The sequence below is a fragment of the Aotus nancymaae genome, unplaced genomic scaffold, assembly GCF_030222135.1.
Source record: "Aotus nancymaae isolate 86718 unplaced genomic scaffold, 86718_ANA_hifiasm-v0.15.2.pri h1tg000016l, whole genome shotgun sequence".
Classification (NCBI taxonomy): Eukaryota; Metazoa; Chordata; class Mammalia; order Primates; family Aotidae; genus Aotus; species Aotus nancymaae.
Window position 1 is genome coordinate 77,987,438 of NW_026988428.1, and position 21,036 is coordinate 78,008,473.

Genomic DNA, 21,036 nt, shown 5'->3' on the forward strand with positions numbered 1-21,036 from the left:
TCGTTATTTCGATGTTCCTCAAAATGGTGTTCCATCAGCAGGGGCTTTTTATTTTCCAAGAAAAGCTTATTTTAGGTCTAGGAAATAGACACCAAATAGAACTTCCAAGTTTGATCACGGTATTTGGTATTTCTTAGAATTCTTGGTATAAAATAATATCTCTCTATCTGTTCTCTAAGGTGTTTTAATTCTAATATTCTAAAATAGTTCTTTTTGTGATCATTATAAATCAGTGTGACTTTTTTTTTTAGGAGCCCCCACGCCCTGTGCACCCAGCGCCCTTACCAGAAGCTCCACAACCACAGCGTCTGCCCCCAGAAGCTGCCAGCACATCTCTGCCTCAGAAGCCACACTTGAAGTTAGCACGAGTTCAGAGTCAAAATGGCATAGTACTATCATGGAGTGTCCTGGAGGTGGATCGAAGCTGTGCCACTGTTGATAGCTACCATCTCTATGCTTACCATGAGGAACCCAGTGCCACTGTGCCCTCACAATGGAAAAAGATTGGAGAAGTAAAGGCACTTCCCTTGCCCATGGCATGTACTCTCACCCAGTTTGTATCTGGTAGCAAATACTACTTTGCAGTACGAGCCAAGGATATTTATGGACGTTTTGGGCCTTTCTGTGATCCTCAGTCAACAGATGTGATCTCTTCTACCCAGAGCAGTTAAACCTTGGAGCCTTTATATTTTCCTCTTTTAAATTTTCCACCTTTTGGTCTTGTTTTTAATCTTGTGCATGATACCCCACGTAAAATCCACCTTGTGGATTTCTTGGACAGATGTGTGTATACACTACATTTGGAAAAGCAAAATAAACTCAGCCCACAAAGCAAGAATCTTTTCCTGGACAGTTTAGGCTTTGGGGTTTTGAAATGTAAATGTGTACCTTGGTTTAGTTTCGAGGCTGGGGAATATGTGTGGGTGTTTGTGTGTGTTTTTCCCTATTTATGTCTTATTGCATTGGAGTCTCCCATTTTTATTCTCAAATTTACCTCTTAAAATACAAATTAAGTAGCTCAAAGGATTGGAGATGTATAACTGGCATGATTCTGCTTTTAAAGGATCTCTAGGATCATTTTAGTTAAGTGGTTTAAACAGAATCAAAACCCAAAGAAATAAAAAACAAAATGGCTAAATAGTTTAAAATAGGTTAATTCGAACACAGGAAAGGATCTATTTGTCTTTTCTTTTGTCGAGTCTCCTGAGTTGTTAATTAGGTGAAGAAAGATCTGCAGTGGCCCCCTTCCTTTCCTAATCTGGCTTTTACATTCGTTTCGTGCCTTAAAGATTATCTACAAAAACACACATGGCCAAAAATAAAAAATAAACATGGCCGTATGTCCATTGTTGTTTACTCTTCTTTTTGAGCCTTTTATCCTTGATTTCTCCTTCATCTCTACCAAATACAGCACACCTCCTCAAATACCTTTTTTTTTTTTTTTTTTTTGAGACAGAGTTTTGTTCTTGTCACCCAGGCTAGAGTGTAGTGGTGCAATCTCAGCTCACTGCACCCTCCACCTCCTGGGTTCAAGCAGTTCTCCTGCCTCAGCCCCAGAGTAGCTGGGATTGCAGGCACCTGCCAACATGCCTGGCTAATTTTTGTATTTTTAGTAGAGACAGCATTTCACCATGTTAGCCAGGCTGGTCTTGAACTCCTGGACCTCAGGTTATCTGCCACCTTGGCCTCCCAGAATGCTGGGGTTAGTCATGAGCCACCATGCCCAGCCTCCTCAAGTGATTTTTAAACCAAGGTGTGTGTGTGTGTGTATATATGTGTACATAGATGTATATGTACACACACATATCACATGCACAGTCTCATCTGTGGCATCACATTTAATTCCAAAAATTTGACGTGCTGTTTTCTTCGAAAACTATAGATGCTTTTATTCTTGGCCACTATTTAACTTTGTGTAAAGTGGATCAAGAGAAAACCATATCGTGGAAGAAAATTTTGCATAAACGTTTTAGTATCCATGTTGCACACTGTTAGAGATTATGAAAATGATTCTGGTTTGGTTTATTACCCAACACTATCACCTAATACCAGTTCCTTAGTATTCTTTCAAAGGAAGCAAACAGTAAGATTCACAATATAAGAATGAGCTAAAATAGCAAGGGGAAAGCTTCATTTCCTCTTTATTCTCATATCATCCTTCCTGTTTTAACCTTTGAACTTTGTTTTGATGGTGCAAAGTTGAGTCTGATGTACCCATTGTTAGCTTTGGATAGAATTTAAAGTATATCCCAAAATTAGCCGGGCATGTTGGCACATGCCTGTAATCCCAGCTACTCAGGAAGCAAGGCTGGAGAATCGCTTAAACCCATGAAGGGGCAGTAGCAATGAGCTGAGATTGCCCCATTGTGCTTCAGCCTGGGTGACAAGAGCAAAACTCTGTCTCAAAAAAAAGAATTTAAAGTATATCCTTTGAGGTCATTTTATGTAACAATTAGATATAACCTCCTGTGTATCTCTGTTCCTCTTCAAAGTTATTAAAATTCAGCTTAGGTCACTGATTTTTAAAAGGAGGACCAGCTGCACTGGTGTCAGGTAGGTGTTCTGAGTGTAGATAGTTTAGGACTGGAGGGCTCAGTTAAGTTTTAGGAGTGAGAATGTGGTTGAGAGTATTTTGAAAGGAGTTCATGAAGTTTGTGAAATAACTTACAAATCCTCTTCCTTTACAGTATTTGAATTCATATTTGTACCTTCTCAAAATAGTCATTCATTTTTCCTAGAATTACAGGAGGGAGCTCTTGCTTTTATTAATGTTTTGTTTGCAACTTTGATGGCTTATAATAGGAAGTATTCTAGTTGTAAAGAAACTCTTTAGAGACTTTTGACCAGTCAGTACACTATTGTCTGAGGTGTGAGATTTGATTGATGATGAAGAAAGCCTATAGATTGCCAAAAAATTAATGCTCCAAACCTCCTTTGACTCTTAGAAAATGAGACCACAAGGTGTATGCTATAAATCAAATTTGCCAACCAGCTATGTAGACATTACTCATTCTAGAGCTAATGAGGATGGTGAAGAAGTTGCCAGTGTCACAGCACTGAAAATTTCAAAAGGAAGGAGTTGATCATCTTGTAGATGTATATGAACACCTGTCTATATCTGCATGTATATGTTTTGACCTGACGTGGTTGCAGTGTTGATTATGTGTTCAAGATTATTCTTGTCTACAGAATTGAAGGCCCATGTTCAAATTGTTCTTTATTGGCTGTTTTTATGGTCACGTGGTAACAGTTTTCTTACCTAACCTACAAAATGTTCTCTTGATGAACATTTTTATTTATATTTACTAATCTTTAAAAAAAAAACTTTCATAGCATTACATAATCAGATGAAGAAAGCCCAGTAGAATAAAAAGAAAATTTATTATCCTAGCCTATATTATGTTTTCTGTCAAAGGAAAACAATTAAATTCTCAAATAGGAATCCTAAAAATAGATTTACTAAAGTAAAATAATTACTTAAAATGCTTTATTCCAGTTGGAAGGAAGGTACAGGGAGAGATAGCAATATTTAGGGGAAAAGTATATTTATTATAAGATAATGTCCTCAAATTAGCCTACCATGGCATGTAGGGGCAACGGCTATATTAGATTTACTAGAAGGTGCTGGGTTAGAACACCAGGCTTTTATTTGAGGCAGGTTTCTAATGCTGAGAGACGCTTTTTGTTTGGTTTGTTCCTTCTGGGAGAGAGAATGGAGGACTTCAGTACAAATAGCTGCTGATAACAGACTCTAGTAGCAGTTTCCACTCCATGGTTACCTTTTTAATTTCATAGTATCTTTTCACAAAGTATTACAAATAAGCTAGATTCTCCCATTTTGGGAATGAAAGTTTGCTACATTTTTAGCCTGGCAATATTTGTGTAGGTATTGCCTATTGGAAATTCTGAAAACCTGATGTTGCAACCTGCAATGTAGGATGTCTGTATGGCATTTAAAGATAACGGTGATGTTTATTACTCTACTTTGCATTCTGTGAGAGTAATTTTCACTCTGTCAAGTGTGAGTAAGCCTCTTAAAAATCCTGTTCTTGCCAAGAAATTTATAAATCACATGCAAAGATGTCTGTTGTTAACAGTTTATGAGGTAACTATATCCTTCGATTTCTCTGGATTCATTTTTCTAAATATGGAGAATACTGCATACTGTTTAAGATAGTATATAAGTTTATGAGAAAAGTGGAGAGCTTTCTTCCTTAAAACGTGGATATTGAGATACCATTTGCCTCACAGAGAGGTGTTCCCTACTTCCATCCCCATTGCCAGACAATAAATATTTTGAAAAAAGTGACCTAAAACAGCTTAAATGTCAGGTTCATCTGTCTGCATATCTCCTTAAGCAGGCTATATCTTATAGTTCTCTTACTGCATTGGGTTAAGTGTTAACTTAGTTTTTGTTGTTTGCACTTTTGCTTTATATATTCTCCAAATTACCATTTATGCAACAAGGTTAGGGTTAATACTGCATGATATTCATTTATCTTGTTTCATGAGCTTTCCAGTACTGTACAAGGTCAAAAAAGTAATTCCTGTGGTATCCTCATCTCTCACTTTTTTACACTGTGATCTTAGCACAGTAAGGTACTGCAAAGACCTTCCTTCCAAATGTTCTCCTTCCAAGACTTTCCTTCTTGGGCCAATTCAGTATCCTCAACATCCTATGATTTTGTTATTTTATCACTGACCTGTGATTGGCCTGTTTTATTCTGATTTCCAGAAAACCCAAGTCCCAGTATTTGCAATAGCAAATAACTGTCTAAAACCAATGTGTGATTCTACCTTCTTTACTATTTTTACTGGGCAAATGCCCTATTTTTTTTTTTTTTTAAACTTTTGGGACACACACAAAAATCAGCAGTTCCCATAAAGTGTTCGTTAGTGTGGCAGACTTATCTAATTCCTGAAACTCATTCATCCCCTTGAGCCAGCCAATGGGGAGGAATATGATAATGCAAATCCATGTTTTGTCTTCTTATTTTCAAATAATTTACCATGTTAAAATAAACTCTTGTTTTTTATTTGTAGAATCAGCTAAGTACCCATATTTAAGTGCTCTCCCTATTATTTTTTTGAGGTTTTTATTTTTGTCTGTTTTTTTGTTTGTTTTTTGTAAATAAGGTAACTGGGCAATCAAACACCTTTTGGGGATCCTGGCTGTAGTATTTCATCAGCCATTTCAAAATTAAATATAAAAATCCTTTGTAAGAAACTTGCATCCTAATTTTTCTTTATTGCAATTGAAAGTGTAAATAATAAGACAATGTACGTAAGACCTTCCTAATGTCTAATACAAACTGGGCTCTAGCAAGTTGCCCTATTTTTATTAGGGTTTTGAAGGTTTTTGTGTGTATGTGTGTGTTGTTTTTTTTTTTCTTTTTTAAATGTAAAGTAGAGTAGTGTCTGTATTAAGTGTTAACTGTAGTGGGGTTTTGTCCAACAAGCCTGAAATTTATACTTTGAAATAAAACTACTGGGTTTTTAACATTCTGAGTACTCTGATTCATTCTGATTATTTACCCTTGTGGCTTTTTTGTTTTTAAAAAATTTTCCACCTTGTTTAGAGTCACCCGTTACATACTGTACAGTATGGCTTATTTAACCTACATGGCAATTCCATGGCACTTGGACCACATGTAACTGTCCAGTTTTGAAAGAAAGTTGCTATGCAGGGTTGTTGCCAGATTGTATAGGTGCTTTTAACTTATGAGAGGCAACAGTAAGGTTTACTATATTGTATGCTTAGCCTACACCACGAAAAGACTCAACTGACGCCTGTTAGTGACCAGAAAAATCACTACTAGAGGTTCCTTTTAAAACGAAGCTCCAGCTTCCCCTAGGGTTTTGTCATTAGACAGATTCATCCAGGGAAAGGGGAAAGTATAGGAGCATTCTTATGGGCCAGGCATGGAAGTGGCACCCATCTCGTCATGTGGCACAACTATCTGAGGGACACTGGGCGATGTGGTCTGTGTGAGCAGGCATGAAAGGAAAATATGGATTCTGCTGAATGAAGGAGCAGTTTCTGCCGTACCCTCTTGTATATTATCGTGTATGCTGAAGCTTAGTATTATTTATTATAATTTCTTCTACAGTGCTCTACCTTATAGTGAGTGCTTACTATAAAAACAAAGTCAGTGGGAAATGAAAGTGACAAATTTAATATATTTTATTGCATAGTTCTGATGGGAAAAACATAGCTAAAATAGTGCCTTTGGTATCTTATTTGTAGCCTTCTAGTTCCTCATCTCCCTCCTTCATTTTATGTCAAGTTTCAAAGTTGGTTTCATGGTAATAAAATCAAAGTTGTAGACCTCTGGCATGCCCTGATGTAGAGTTTTGTTGAAACGCTTCCAGCGAAAAACAGGGAGGCCACCTTGTACTGTGGGACCACTTATGGCATAGGATGTATACTGAGATGCTAGATAGATATCTGACACCTGGAAAGAGAGAGGAGTAGGACATTTTAGAAAATCATTCGGCAAAAAATTAAATCCATGGCCTTTCCCGCCCCCCCACTTCCAAAGTCACAATGTTAGCTTTTTATATTTTATTTTATTTTGAGACAGAGTTTTGCTCTTGTCACCCAGGCTGGAGTACAGTGGCACAATCTCGGCTCACTGCAACCTCTGCCTCCTGGGTTCAAGAGATTCCCCTGCCTCAGCCTCCTGAGTAGCTAGGATTACATGCATGGGCCACCACCCTGAGCTAAGTTTTATATTTTCAGTAGAGATGGGGTTTGCCATGTTGGACAAGCTGGTCTCGAACTCCTGATCTCAGGTGATCCACCCGCCTTGGCTTCCCCAAGTGCTGGGATTACAGGCATGAGTCACTGCGCAAGGCCGCTGCCTTTAAAACAAAATTTTCTTGCCATCTTTTGCATTGTCTTTATATGATACTAGTCTTCTATATACATTTGGCATTAAATGTGAATTGACTAGAAGTGTGCGAAATGAACAATGTAGCTAAAAGTGAAATCTGAAGTCAGATTACTCATATTCAGAATTCTAGCTCCAAAACTTACTTAAAAATCACTTAACCCCTCTATGAATCAGTGTTCTCCTTTGTAAAATGGGCTGATAACCCTACTTCATAGAATTGGCATGAGGATTAATGCAAGCAATGCTCAAAGCAAAGCCTAGAATACATGAAGTCCTCAGAAAAAGTTATTAATCAGGGTGGTAACAGAGTCTTAAAGTAGAAGGAGCTCACTGTCAAAAATTGAGGGCCATGGTTCTAAAAAACACGTTAACCACTGACTCGCGGTGGATCTTAATCTTAGAGGGGAAAGAGAATCTCTTCTGATTTCCCCCATATTCAAAATGACTCTACAGAGATAAATTATATTTTTAAAGAATATCCTTCAACAGAAACTTTTTGATAAAAACAACTGCAGGTCTCTGTCTCCGGAAGTGAGATTCGGTAGAGGGAAGCTTGGACTGAGTTCTCCCAGGCAAGGCAGCAGAGGTGATTTTCTTTGTGTATTCTGCGATAGATACAAACTTCACACACTTGACTGAATGCTTGCAAATACCATTTTTAAAAAGGAATACAAAAAGCATTCATTGGAGTTTCATCTGTGCCAGCTTCTCTGCATCCAGCCTTTTTTTTTAAATGTTAACATAACATTGAGAGTCACTGAGGCTAAAGCTTTGCCTTCATCACACACCTAAAAAGAAGGTTGATCTGGAACTTAGAATACTTAAAAGCATTTCCTGTTTAGATATTAGGCTGATGGAGAATAATGTGTAACTGGGGTCAGCATTCCTATAATTTTTTGAGCCAAAGATAGAATAAACAGTTTACTCTGACAGGTTTCTTCGAGAATTTAGGACAGGTGATGCAAAGACACACACCCAAGCTAATGGCGCAAAAAGATGCAGTAGCATGATTCCACCAACCAAATGGCTCATACCCTCAGACAACCCAAATCCAGTGGTGGACAGGTCAGTTTTTAACAACTGTCTTTCTGAGGAAAAAAGTTCCTGATTTGTAGTGTTTGCTGATTTCCATAATGTAAATACTTCACTTGACTGCTTTCTTTTTTTTTTTTTTGAGACGGAGTTTCACTCTTGTTACCCAGGCTGGAGTGCAATGGTGCCATCTCGGCTCACTGCAATCTCCACCTCCTGAGTTCAAGCAATTCTCCTGCCTCAGCCTCCCGAGTAGCTGGGACTACAGTTGTGTGCCACCATGCCCAGCTAATTTTTGTATTTTTAGTAGAGATGAGGTTTCACCATGTTGACCAGGATGGTCTCGATCTCTTGACCTCATGATCCACCCGCCTCAGCCTCCCAAAGTACTGGGATTATAGGTGTGAGCCACTGCGCCCAGCCACTTGACTGATTTCAAGCTATCAACATGATGTCAACTAACAATTGGTTCTTGCATGTCTGTGAGCTGGCTTTAGCACACCATAGCAAACCTACTTATTACTCATATTTTGAGATACATTACAGCACTTATCAATTCTAACATTGTGAAAAACCTCTGTGCTTCAGGCATTCAATCCAAACTTGCTCCTTCGGCTAAATTCAATTCATGTTTAACATGTAATCACACTGCTTGAATATGTTCTTTGGACTTTGGGCCAGTCTGGTAAAACTTAAGACAATAATATCATCATTATGACTGTATACATTTACAAATAACTCACTAAGTACTTGAAACATTTTACAGAGATTAAAGGTTTATTTTTCACAACACCTTATGAGGTAAGTACTGTTGTATCCGTTTCACAGATGAGGAAACAGAAGCATGACAGAATTATGTGATTTACTACCAAGTGGCAGAGCAGGGACTTGGAATTAGATAATGGGACCTACCACCAGAATCTCTGAAAAAGCTGATTACTGGGTTGAGTTTATGGTTAGACACATTATTGTGCTTCCTGCCATAAAAACCTGTGCAACTTTGCCTTTGGAGAGGCCTGTATGCTGGTGGGAATTAAATTCAAAAGCCAATAATAGCATGTTACCTTCGTGTCATAACAACCTCCGGGATTTGGGTTAGGTGAGGTCAGGTCCTCACGGCAGCAGATGGTATTACAAGGGTCACCTTTACTATAAGGATCATTCTTATAATCTAGAAAACAGAGAGAGATGAAGAAGAGAGTGAGTATTGGCGATTCAGAGACACAGTTCTCCACAGGAAGGTTTTGGGGCCTGTTAAAGCCTAGATAATCAGAGAGGGTACCCCCACAGGCCTCCTCAGCCCAGCCTGCTTCCACATAGAGACATCTCCCTGGGTTTGTGAGGAAGGAGTAAGTCCTTGGCCTGCCCTCAGTAAGAACCTTACACAGTGACAAATGGATGGGAGAGACAACAAGATAACTGTGCATCAGTTGTTTCCAACAAAAGAAATGCAAATTTGACTTCGATGCTGTCGATTAAAAAATGAAGTACTTATGACCAATTTTTGTTTTATTAGCTGCTGTTATCCTTGGAAGGAAACTTGTGTTTGAACAAAAATTATAAAGGACCCTGTATGAGTTATTTCTTCTGTGTTTTACAGATGATTTTTTCAATTAAAAAATGTATACACTCTTCTCTTTCATTTTATAAAGGAGGCCAAAGTTTTATTTGTTGAGTATAAAATGTATAATGTTAGTTAAATACTAAATACTTAAATAACTTCTTCTAGTACAGAGATGGTAAACTTACATGGATTCTTTACCCATGGGGAAGAAAAGAAGGTTTGAAGAATGACTCTTGAGAAATATGCTACGTACTGTTGTATCGCATGATGTATTTCATGGATGCCGTATCAGTCACATTCCCTTGGTCACGCCGGAAGATTTTGGCTCGTGGAGCTAAATCGTAAGAGTAGTCCAAGCCCAGCTTCTGAACTAACAGTGGATACCCACTCCAGTTGTAGATTTTTTCATGGAAAGGAACATTGTAGGAGGGCCAATATCCTGATTTGGAATGAAAGGGACATAAGGGAGGGATTGACAGGGAAGGAGACAGAAAAGAAGAGATAGGGAGCAAAATAAATGTTATCCATGATCATTTATTTTGAAAGTGGGTACAGGTGTTTAATTACAAAATAATGTATAGAAAATAAAGCTTTGAATGTGAACCCTGGCCACCAAACAGCCTTATAAATTGCCTAAATCAGTATACCTCTAGACTATTTCATCAGGGGAAGAAAAGCATCAGAATTCTCTGGCTTTCACCCAAAATTCTTAATCTTTAAGCCAGAAAACAAACATTCTCCATAGAGCAAAATAAAGTATAATGCAAAGTGGTCTGGGGAGCTCATCTAAGTGGATTTAGTTACTGAAATGCCAAGAAATGGTTGTTCTCATTGTGGCCTAAAAAGGAAGATGTCAAATGCTAACCGTGAGGAAGTGGAAGAAAATAGCACTGGGACTAGAAAGCCTGAATTCTAGGCTTGGGGCTTAAAACCTAGGTCTTAGGCAGGTACCTCATTTGTTTTATTTTGTTTCTGTTTCTGTTTTTGAAAGATGTCAGTGGGAAGGGAGAGAAGCCCATAATGTGAGGGGATTGGGATGATCTTTTAGGTTCCATTAGGCTTTTAATTCCTTTGACTCTAAACATTTATAAGGGCTCAGCTTCATTCAAAGCTTCATAGTGTGTGAAGGCCACACAGACCAGTAGTCACTGAGCACCACACACGTGACACAGCTCTCTCTAGTAAAAGCAGAATTTCAGAGACATCCTAGATTACGCTGGCCTGGGTTCTCGCCTACAGGACAGTCACGGAATGCCTCCACCATTCAGGGCGCTCTCCTATCGCTACATTCCTCTCTCGGCCCTTGTCTGCCTTTCTCCTTTGTATTGTTCTACAGGACCTCCTCTTTGGGGGTGAGGTTACTGAGACAAAAAGCAAATGAGAAGACATTCAGCCTTGCTAATGCTGAGGCAGAGCCAGCATCGGAAGAACTGAGATATGGATCACATTGAAATTACAGAAGAAAAACAGATTTGTTGCTAAAACATATCCAAGTTACATAGACTTAGGAATTAGATTGCCTGGATTTGAAGCCTGGTTTTGCCATTATTACGTATGTGACCTTGGACAAACTGCTTAACCACTCTGTGCCTCAGTTTCTCATCATCATTAAGTATTCAGCATTAAGCATCTTCATAAGCATGAGCATTAAATGCATTCAGATGGAGTGCTTACAATAGATTCTAACACTTGGTAAACATTAGATGATTAGTATATTTATCTTTGTGAAAACAGCTCAAATGAATAAAGAAAATGTCTGCTTTATATGTCACATTTCATAAAGCTTCATGATTTATAACAGCACTTAAAATAGAGCAACGTGGCCTGCTGCAGTGGCTCACACCTGTAATCCCAGGACTTTGGGAGGCCGAGGCAGGCGGATTGCTTGAGCTCTGAAGTTCGAGACCAGGCTGGGCAATATGGCAAGACCCTGCCTCTACTAAAAATATTTTAAAAAATAGTCAGGCATTGGGGTGCATGCCTCTGGCCCAAGCTACTCAGGAAGCTGAGGCCCGTGAACGGTTTGAACCCGAGAGGCAGAGGTTGCAGTGAGCCAAGATCATACAGCTACACTGTAGCCTGGGTGATAAAGCAAGACCCTGTCTCAAAATAAATAAATAAAATAGAGCAACTTGTTTAATCTCACAACAACCTGATGATGTATAAGTATTACCATCCCTTTTTTTTAAAAAGAAGAAACAGAGTTTCAGAGAGTTCAGATGTCTTCCTTGGCTCACAAAACTTGACTGAACACAGGCCTTCTAACTAAATCATCCAGGACTTCTACTACCATACCACAGTTGCTTCCAAATGCTAGGAGATATGCCCCCCACTTTTAATGTGGGCAAAACACATGTGTCTTTCTGAGCTTTTCTTTACTCACAGTAAAATGGCAACAATAACACTTATGTGGTAGAATATTACAAAGGTCAAACAAGAGAACATAAGTAAAAGGCCCAGAAGAGTGTCTAGAATGCAGTAGGTACTCTGAATTTAACTCTCTGTTCTTCTTTCCTCTGGCAAAAGAAAGAAAAACACAGACAGATCACTACCAACTCTTTTTAGTCTTAGGGAGTTTCAAGGGGTCTAGCTACAGGACTGCAGAGAACCAAGTCTACCATTCTGTTACCAGCAACTGTCCAAAGAAGAAAAGACTACTCTAGGAAGCATTTCTCTTTTGATGCATGCTATTGTTTTCAGGCTCTTAGCAACTGGAGGGATCAGCTGAGTTCTCTGTTTTGAATTGCTATACGCTAACCGAGTAACAACCTAATGATCTGACTTCTTGGATGGATTTTCCTAACAAGCAAAGAAGGTAGGTCCACTGCTTGGTAGCATGTGAACTGCCTGGCAGTGAAAACTCCCACTTTAAAAAATTGTTTTATGCGTAAGTCTTAGTGGATTTAGCTGGTATGAACCAGTCTTCACTGACCAGGCTCAGTCTAGGCATCATTACAAAATCTATTTCGGGACCTGGAAAACCGAGGACCAGGTCCTAATCCCTAGGGTCCACACTTTATCTCGATTCTGTGTCTATTCATCTGCCCACTGATCTATCGCAATGGTCTCCTACCTAGTCTCCTTTCTTCCCACCCAGTCTACTCTCCCTTGTCAGGAACTCCCACTTCTAAAACATAAAGGCTGAACTGTCCAGTAGGATTTTTAAGGCTAACATTTTCTCGCAATTAATCTATCTACTTATCTCTATTAATTCTATGACCATCCTCTGAAATTGTAGAGGTCCACACTCCTACATCCTTCTCGGGAGCCAGATGAGTCTCAGAATTTAGAGTTTTTCAGATTTTAGAACAGCAATGGAGTGACATTACAGTCTCTTTGGGAAACACCTCATAATCAAAAATGATATTTCTGTAGCCTAATGTATGCACGGTCTCTCTAAGAGGAAATAAAGACAATTTTAAAAAACAGGCTGTGCACAACACTTTGGAAGGCCGAGTTATAGATGGATCACCTGAGGTCAGGAGTTCAAGACCAACCTGGCCAACATGGTAAACCCCGTCTCTACTAAAAACACACACACAATTAGCTGGGTGTGGTGGCATGTGCCTGTAGTCCCAGCTACTCAGGAGGCTGACAGGAGAATCGCTTGAACCTGGGAGGCGGAGGTTACAGTGAGCAGAGATTGCACCACTGCACTCAAAACTGGGCGACAGAGTGACACTCCATCTAAAAAAAAAAAAATACAAATTAAAAGGCACTTAAAGTTTCTTTCTGGCAGTTTTTGCTGCCAAATGAGTTCAGATCAGGTCTTACCGTGCTACCAAGTGAGCTAGGCTACCAAATCAAAACGAAACATAAGAAATGAAATAACAATTTGTGGTTTTAGAGTTTTGGAATTTAAAAATTACAAATACGTGGTTGTGGACCTATATCACGATTCTGTTTTATAGATGAGCAAAGTGAGGCTTGGAGAGATTCAATAATTTGCCTGAGATTTTAAGGAACTGAGATTTGAATCAAAGCAGTGAGCCTCCTGGTTTCAAATGTCTGGACTCCTTGCCCTCCAGAAGTGCCTTCTCTGACTTCACCCACTAACAGCCACATTCTCTTTAGGTTTGCCACGGGGCTGGGTACACCAGACCTGATGACAGCTCTTCCCATCCTGTGTTCCAGCAGCTGCTTCCCTATTAGACTCCTGAGTCCTTCGAGGTCAGGGATTCTGCATCCTTGCTTTTCTAGTCCCTGGGCCACAGGAGCACACCATAAATAGTTGCTGAATTGAACTTAAAGTTTTAACCAGGAACACAGGAGAAAAGGTAATATTAGAACCATGAGAAATCACAGGGTCATGAATGCCTGATTTGTGTCCCAATCTGCACATTGTCCTGTAGGAGTTGGGGAGGTAGGTTTACATGCTGTGCTAAACCTGGTCATTCTCCTCCAGTGTGACTAGCAGTGGCATCCCCATCCTGTCTCCCCACCATACCCTCCCCCATCACACATTCACACACTGTGCATGCCCCTACCATATATGCACACACACACACTCAGATTTATGGCATGAAGAAAGTACCTTTCCGTAGAACATCAGTTTGTTCAGAATATTCTACATACGTAGGAATTTGCTCCACAATGTACAGAGTGCCTTTGTCAAGGCTGTGGTTCAGCTTTACCTTCTTCAGGTCCAGGACCATGTATTGATTGTTATAGGTGCCTGAAATATCAGGAGACATGAAGACGGGACAGGGGCATGACTTTATGGGTTAACAAGTCTAAATCGAAACATATGTCTCTGCCTAAAAGTTATTCTGCAGAGTCACTTACCAGAGTTGTATTTTGAAAAGATGTCTGCCCACTTCTTGCCACTATCTGCCATCATATTGGCCACACGGACTCTTTGCCAGGCCATGAGAGTCTCAGGAATCACCTGCTCTAGCAGGGTTTTATTATACACACTGTTCGTGGTCTGCAGCATTATCAATCCACTGCTAAGAATGTAAAAGTCATCCAGAGACACCAAAAACCCTACAGGAAAGATGAATACATCAGCATATGTATACATGGAATATTGAACCATCATTATTAGCAAAGAGCTTTACAGACACAATGCATTTTGCAAAGCATATCAGTTATTACTATCCTTGATCTGCAGTAGCCTCTCCCAGCTTTGGGTCACCTCTGTGCTAGTAGTCCAACCGCTGCTTATAGAGGTGCCAATAGATGTCCACCCCTGGATTTTCCATTGAAATTTTATTTTATGATTTGAAATAAAAATATGTTAAATCCAGAACATTGCGAGTTTCCAGAATGATAAACAGATATCAATCCCAACTTGTTAGGATTCTGCAGGAGAACTTTTAATTAGGGAGGGGATTAGCAGGGCTCGTTAGCAGGAATATGAATGCCTTTTTTTCTTCTCTTTTACTTCCCTGTATTTTTCAAAGTTTGTGTAAGTCTACTTTTTCTTTTCTTTTTTCTTTTTTTTTGAGACAGAGTCTGGCTCTGTCACCCAGGCTGCAGTGCGGTGGTGTGATCTCAGCTCACTGCAACCTCACCTCCTGGGTTCAAGTGATTCTTGTGCCTCAGCCTCCTGAGTAGCTGGGTTTACAGGAGTACACCACCACGCCTGGCAAATTTTTGTATTTTTAGTAGAGATGGGGTTTCACCATGTTGTCCAGGCTGGTCTCAAACTGCTGACCTCAAGTGATTCACCCACCTTAGCCTTCTAAAGTGCTGAGATTACAGGTGTGAACCACCATGCCCGGCTAAGTCTACATAATTTTTATAAATGGAAAAACATCTACATTTAGAAAAGTAAACATGGTTTTGAAACTAAGGCACTGACACTCTTGGTCAATGCTTTTTTATAAATGTTGGAGGCAACACAGAAAAATCAGTGAAGTCACAGTCTTTTCCGAAGGCCTATTTTGTGGTTTACACTGGGACGAGTATGGAAAGGATGGAACATCAGGCACAGCTGTAATAAAAACAGGATATATTGTCATCAGTGACAGTAACGGACCAACTGTCAGGGCTGAAGAAGTGTCAGAAAAGAAAGGACCCCAGTGGTGGAGTTATAAGAGGCCAGTGTGATAAGTTCCTTTGGTTCACCGGGAACGGTGGCTCACGCCTGTAATCCCAGCACTTTGGGAGGCCAAGGTGGGCGGATCACAAGGTCAAGAGATCGAGACCATCCTGGCCAACATGGTGAAACCCCGTCTCTATTTAAAAAAAAAAAAAAAAAAGTTCCTTTGGTTCATCTGCTGGAGGGGATTAATACCCTTATAGAATAGTCCTGAGGCAGCTAGGTAGCCCCCTTCCACTACGTGAGGTCACAGAGAGAAGGCACCGTCTATGAGAAACAGGCCTCATTAGACACCGAGTCTAATGAGACTTCCCAGCCTCCACAACTGTGAGCAATAAAATTTCTACAGTTTATAAATTACCTAGTCTAAGGTGTTTTGTCATAGTAGTCAGAACAGAATGAGATAGTTTTAAATTTCTACCATTTTTTACCACTTTTATTATTTTTGCCATACCTAGTACTATCTAAACTATTATTTAGTTAATATTTTTATTTTTTAACTAACAAGAATTAAATATATTTATGTTATACAGAATGATATTTTGATATCTTACAAGTAAACACTGTATATATTTTGGCATACAAAATGATATTCCGATATATGTACACATTGTCAATGGCTAAATCAAGCTATTTAACATATGCACTACTTCATATCTCTCTTCAAATTAACTCACTTTCCAAACTTACAATACTTAGCCTTGTCACATACCACAATATCCAAGAAACTGGATTTAATGTCTTTGTTTTTCTCCCAAAGAAATACATTAAAATAAATGCATTTCTAATATGCAAAAAATATTTGTCCACATACCACGTAAAATCACCCCACCAGCCTTACGCATGCTATTACCCATCTGTTCTAAACTAGTATGGAATAAGTAAGGTGGGGTCAAAGAAAGGGGTCACCTGAAGCCAAAGGTAAGAGCATGGATTGGGAGTCAGAGGGCCTGCATTTTAGTTCTCTGCTTGCCTCTAATGAATTTGACAATTCTCATTTTGCCTCTCTGTTGCTTATATCCTTCTTCCGACAGCCTGGGACTAAGTGATGTCATTCAGTTCTAACAATCTGATTTTAATTTCTTGAAATTTCTTGAGTAGGAAAGTTATACGATGAGAGGACTGTCCAACTAACTCTTTTATTATTATTATTTTATTTATTTTATTTTTTTTCTTGTTTTGTTTCTTTCTTTTTTTTTTTTTTTTTTTGTCCAACTAACTCTTAATGAGCCTCTAAAGGCTACCATGAAGCTCCAGAGAGGTTTGTGTAAATTAGAGAAAATTGTACACTCCAAGTGGTACAAAGCTTAAAGTACGCTTGGATGAAATTTTAATGGGTCACCTCTCTAGAAAGATATGGCCTGGCAAGGATATATGGCTTGACGGAGTGTAAAATGGCTTTCATTCGTCTCAGGCCGGGATCATTTTTCAGTGCTCAAACTGTACAACCATACTTGGCAGCCTTGAGAACGCTCCCTGGTAGAAAATCCCTGTAGGGTACAATGCTGTATTTCTGGAATGGTAAGTTTGCTAATTCACTCCTTACTGTAGCAGTCTTTCTGGACACAAGAGGGCAGGAGTTCCTTAATATGTGTAGGTGATTGAATAACACAAGTACTAATGTTTAAGGAGTACTCTTTCATTTGAAGGCAAGATTCTTTATGAAAGAGACGGAAGATGGAAACATATAGGCTATCCAGAGTTCTAGGGCAAAGAAAATGAACTAGCCTGCAAAAACTATAGTCAAGGAGGCTAATTCCATAGTTTAGAGTTTAAGATAATAAAGAAAGGGCCCAGAGATGGGGCAAAGTTCTGACACATTGACTTTTAAAAGAAACAAATTTCTTTGACTATATACAATTATAATCTTTTTAAACTTTTTTTTTTTTTTTGAGACAGGGTCTCCCTGTGTTGCCCAGGCTGGTCTTGAACTCTTGAGTTCAAGGGATCCTCTTGCCTTAGCCTCCCAAAGTGCTGGGATTACAGGTGTGAGCCACCGCACTCAACTAAAATTATAATCTTGCTCTCATCTGTCATTAGCAGCTTTGGAAGGCAGATTATTTGAGATCAGGAGAAAATGAAACACTCCAGTGTTTTATGAATGCCGCCTAAGAATAATATTTCATGGTAAATTTCTCACTGAATTTAATAAAGAAATAAAAAGAAACTCAGTTAATAAATCATATTTCAAGACTTAAAAAGAATGAATCACAGAAATAAACAGTAACCATTAAGTAGTCATGCAAAGGCCAACAACAGTTACTCAACACACACCGTGGAGCAAACACATTAGAAACAATTATGAAGACTGACTCATGGAGGGAATTGCTTCTCGAGACAGGGTGGAGTTGAGGGAAATCATCTTATGACCAGTTAATCAAGAAAAGTATGAAAAATAAGGTGGAATTTCTGGATAGGTAGAAGGGAGGAAGCTACAAAAATTAGCTGGGAGTGGTGGCACATGCCTGTAATTCCAGCTACTGGGAAGGCTGAGCTGGGAGAATCGCTTGAACCTGGGAGGCAGAGGTTGAAGTGAGCCAAGATCGTGCCACCGCACTCCAGCCTGGGTGATAGAGCGAGACTCTGTCTCAAAAAAACAAAACAAAACAAAAAAGGCTAAGCAAAGATTGCAAGGGCTCCCACGGTCTTCAAGGATGGACTACGGATTCAGTATGCTAGAATGGCCTAGGGTGCTTGTGACAAATGCCCCAGCACAGATCGATGAAATATGAATTTCTATGGATGACACTTGGGACTCCAAGTTTTAGCAAGCTCCACAGGAAAATTTGGGGAACATCTAAGTTTAAGAGGCATGTATACATGTATGGGGGAGGTGATAGCATACCCGTATATAATGCAAAGTAGGAACACACACATGCTTAGGGAAACACACTAAGTGCAACCCAGAAAGCCTCACTTATAGATCATTAAGCTTGAAGCCTCAGCCTTACGGGAATCATCATTACTGGGATCCTCGATTAAAAGTCCTTTGAGGCCAGCCATGGTGACTCACACCTGTAATCCCAGTACTTTGGGAGGCCGAGGCGGGTGAATCACCTGAGGTTAGGAGTTCAAGATCAGCCTGGCCAACATGGTGAAAGCCCGTCTCTACTACAAATACAAAAATTAGTCAGGTGTGGTGGTATACACCTGTAGTTGCAACTACTCAGGAGGCTGAGACACAAGAATCCCTTCAACAGGGAGGCGGAGGTTGCAGTGAGCTAAGATCACACCACTTTACTCCATCCTGGGTGACAGAGTGAGACCTTGTCTCAAAAAACAAAACTCCGAAAACAAACAAAAACAAAATGTTTAGCACAGTGTCAGGGACAGAGCCAGGTGCATGGTAGGGGCTAAACACATATTCAGGGTTTTATTTTCCTTTCTATTTAATAACAAATTGAACCAAAAAGTTTATAATAATTTATTGAAAACTTAAATTCTGCCTAATTCCCAAAAACATAGTCATGTCCCATTAATGTTATTTATCATCCTACAAAAGATTAGCTTCAAGAAACAAATCCTGTGCTGAATACGTAGGTTTGCATCTAAAGTCCCTTGTTAACAATTCCCGACCATCTTGGACTCCAGTTCTCAAATCCAGGGTATGAAGGGGAGGGCAGGATGAATAGAAAGCAATGAAGTTGCAATAGAAACTGTGATCCCTTAGGCAGCCCTCACCTTCTCCTTGTTTTATTGCCCCACTTTCTTTCCTACAGTTCCTACTGTGTCCACCTTAAAGTGGACATACTCTGTCTCCTTCCTTTCTGTTTTTCCTCTAATCCTTTCTTCCTTCCTTCGTTTCTCCTTCCTTCCATAAATATTTATTCAATGATTATAATACACAAGGCTCTGTGCTGGTCCTGGGACACAGACATAAACGCAGAATATGGGCTCTGAGGAAATTGTGCACAGTACGATAAGGGAGTGGCAGAGACCCAGTGGAGCATGGAGACTCGGGATGGCTGCATAAGAAAGAGAATGAAACATTCTGTCTTTGCTACTCTGTCTTCCCAGTCAGGATCAGTTTGAAACCAGGAGGCGCTCTTCCTATGGGGAAAAGGAGAACTCTCAGCAATCTCCATTAAAGATGCAAACACCTACAGTCTTTGCTGCTTGAGAATTCTGCAGTTTTCACAAGCCATGAACCCATTCTAGGGAGCTGCCTGGCATGCACATGGCTGTATTACTTCAAAAAATGATCCCCCATTGTGCCTCCTTCTCCTCTGTGATGTACAGCACCACCTTGAGACCGGAGCCACTACTACAGTGCATTGCGCTCTGGAGGGCCAGCAATCACCATTTGTTTCTCCCCAACCTGAGGCTCTGCTGCAAATACACTCTGCTTGTAAGCAGTAGCACATCACTCCCCAGTCGAGCAGCTACAGTTCCCTAACCACCAGGAATAAGCTGCCCAGGAGGCATTCCATCTTCCCCATCCCAGTGGCTGCAGCAACTCAACCTCAATTACTTACAGTATAGGACTGGTGGAACAGCCATAACCTTGATGCCTAAGCCCATGTGGTGTCCTGACCCCCAAGGAACAGATGATCCTACCAGAAAGGAGGCCACACCTTACCCTGAAGGAGCAATACCTATGCACCTGTGTTGTGTGTAACAGCCTGGCACTCCTGCCCCCAGAGGATACTGTGTCTAATCCTATTGAAGTAGGCCTTGTGCACCTGCGGTACATGAAACAACCTGGTACCCCTGCCACCAGCAGAAAGGCCATGCATGGACTTGACAGAGCAACCATACTAACTCCTGCAGGCTAGGATGCCACTGAGGCATCCATAGCCATTGCTAACATTGATTACAGCTGAAAAAAACTGCATGGTGACTACACTACTGCACCTACCTGGAACCAAAGCCAATGCACCCTACACAACTGACACCTTAGGACGCATCTGCAGGCAAAAATCTTTCCCTATGATAACAACTCCATAAAACTTGAAGAGGCATCCATTCTATGAGATACCCAAATATCAATGCAGGGACATAAGAAATATGAAAAAGCAAGAAAACATGACACCACCAAAAAACACAACTCTCCAAAAACTGACCTTAAAGAAATGGCAATTTTCCATAAAAAGGGATTTAAAAATATAATCTTAAGGAAAATCAGTGAGATTCAAGAGAATATAGATAGGTGATTCAATAAAATCAGAAAAGCAATTTGTGATACGAATAAAAAATTCAACAGAGATATCATTAAAGGAAAAAAAAAAACTCTTGGTGCTGAAGACTTTAATGCATGAAATAAAAAATATAATGGAAGGTTCCAACAGCAGATTACACCAAGCAGAACAAAGAATTTCTGAACCAAAGACAATTTTTCACTTGAAGAGTGAAGAAAGCCTGTAAGACTGATGAGACATCATTAAGCAAACACATTTTCGCACTATAAAAACTTGAGAGGGAGAAGAGCTGGAGAAAGGCACAGAAAGCTTAACAAAATAGTAGCAGAAAATTCCCACATTTTGAGAGTGATATGTACA

The 21,036-nt window shown here is 39.8% G+C and overlaps 2 protein-coding genes across 10 annotated transcripts in view; one reads left to right on the plus strand and one right to left on the minus strand.

The window, feature by feature from the left end:
* Positions 1-5,502, plus strand: part of ATF7IP (activating transcription factor 7 interacting protein) — a 138,251-nt gene extending 132,749 nt beyond the window's left edge. For all 9 annotated transcript variants that reach the window (XM_012447630.3, XM_012447635.3, XM_064377697.1 and 6 more), the window contains exon 15: positions 252-5,502. In XM_012447630.3, the coding sequence (XP_012303053.2) occupies positions 252-671 (420 nt within the window). In that variant the 3' untranslated portion in view covers positions 672-5,502. The remainder of the gene's footprint in view (positions 1-251) is intronic.
* Positions 5,503-6,166: 664 nt separating this feature from the next.
* The window catches only part of PLBD1 (phospholipase B domain containing 1), a 73,270-nt gene continuing 58,400 nt past the window's right edge, over positions 6,167-21,036 (minus strand). The window contains exons 7-11 of the mRNA XM_012447636.3: positions 14,278-14,478; positions 14,027-14,167; positions 9,746-9,931; positions 8,993-9,099; positions 6,167-6,455 (exon numbers count right to left, since the gene is read on the minus strand). Coding sequence (XP_012303059.2) covers positions 6,273-6,455; positions 8,993-9,099; positions 9,746-9,931; positions 14,027-14,167; positions 14,278-14,478 — 818 coding nt within the window. The 3' untranslated portion in view covers positions 6,167-6,272. The remainder of the gene's footprint in view (positions 6,456-8,992; positions 9,100-9,745; positions 9,932-14,026; positions 14,168-14,277; positions 14,479-21,036) is intronic.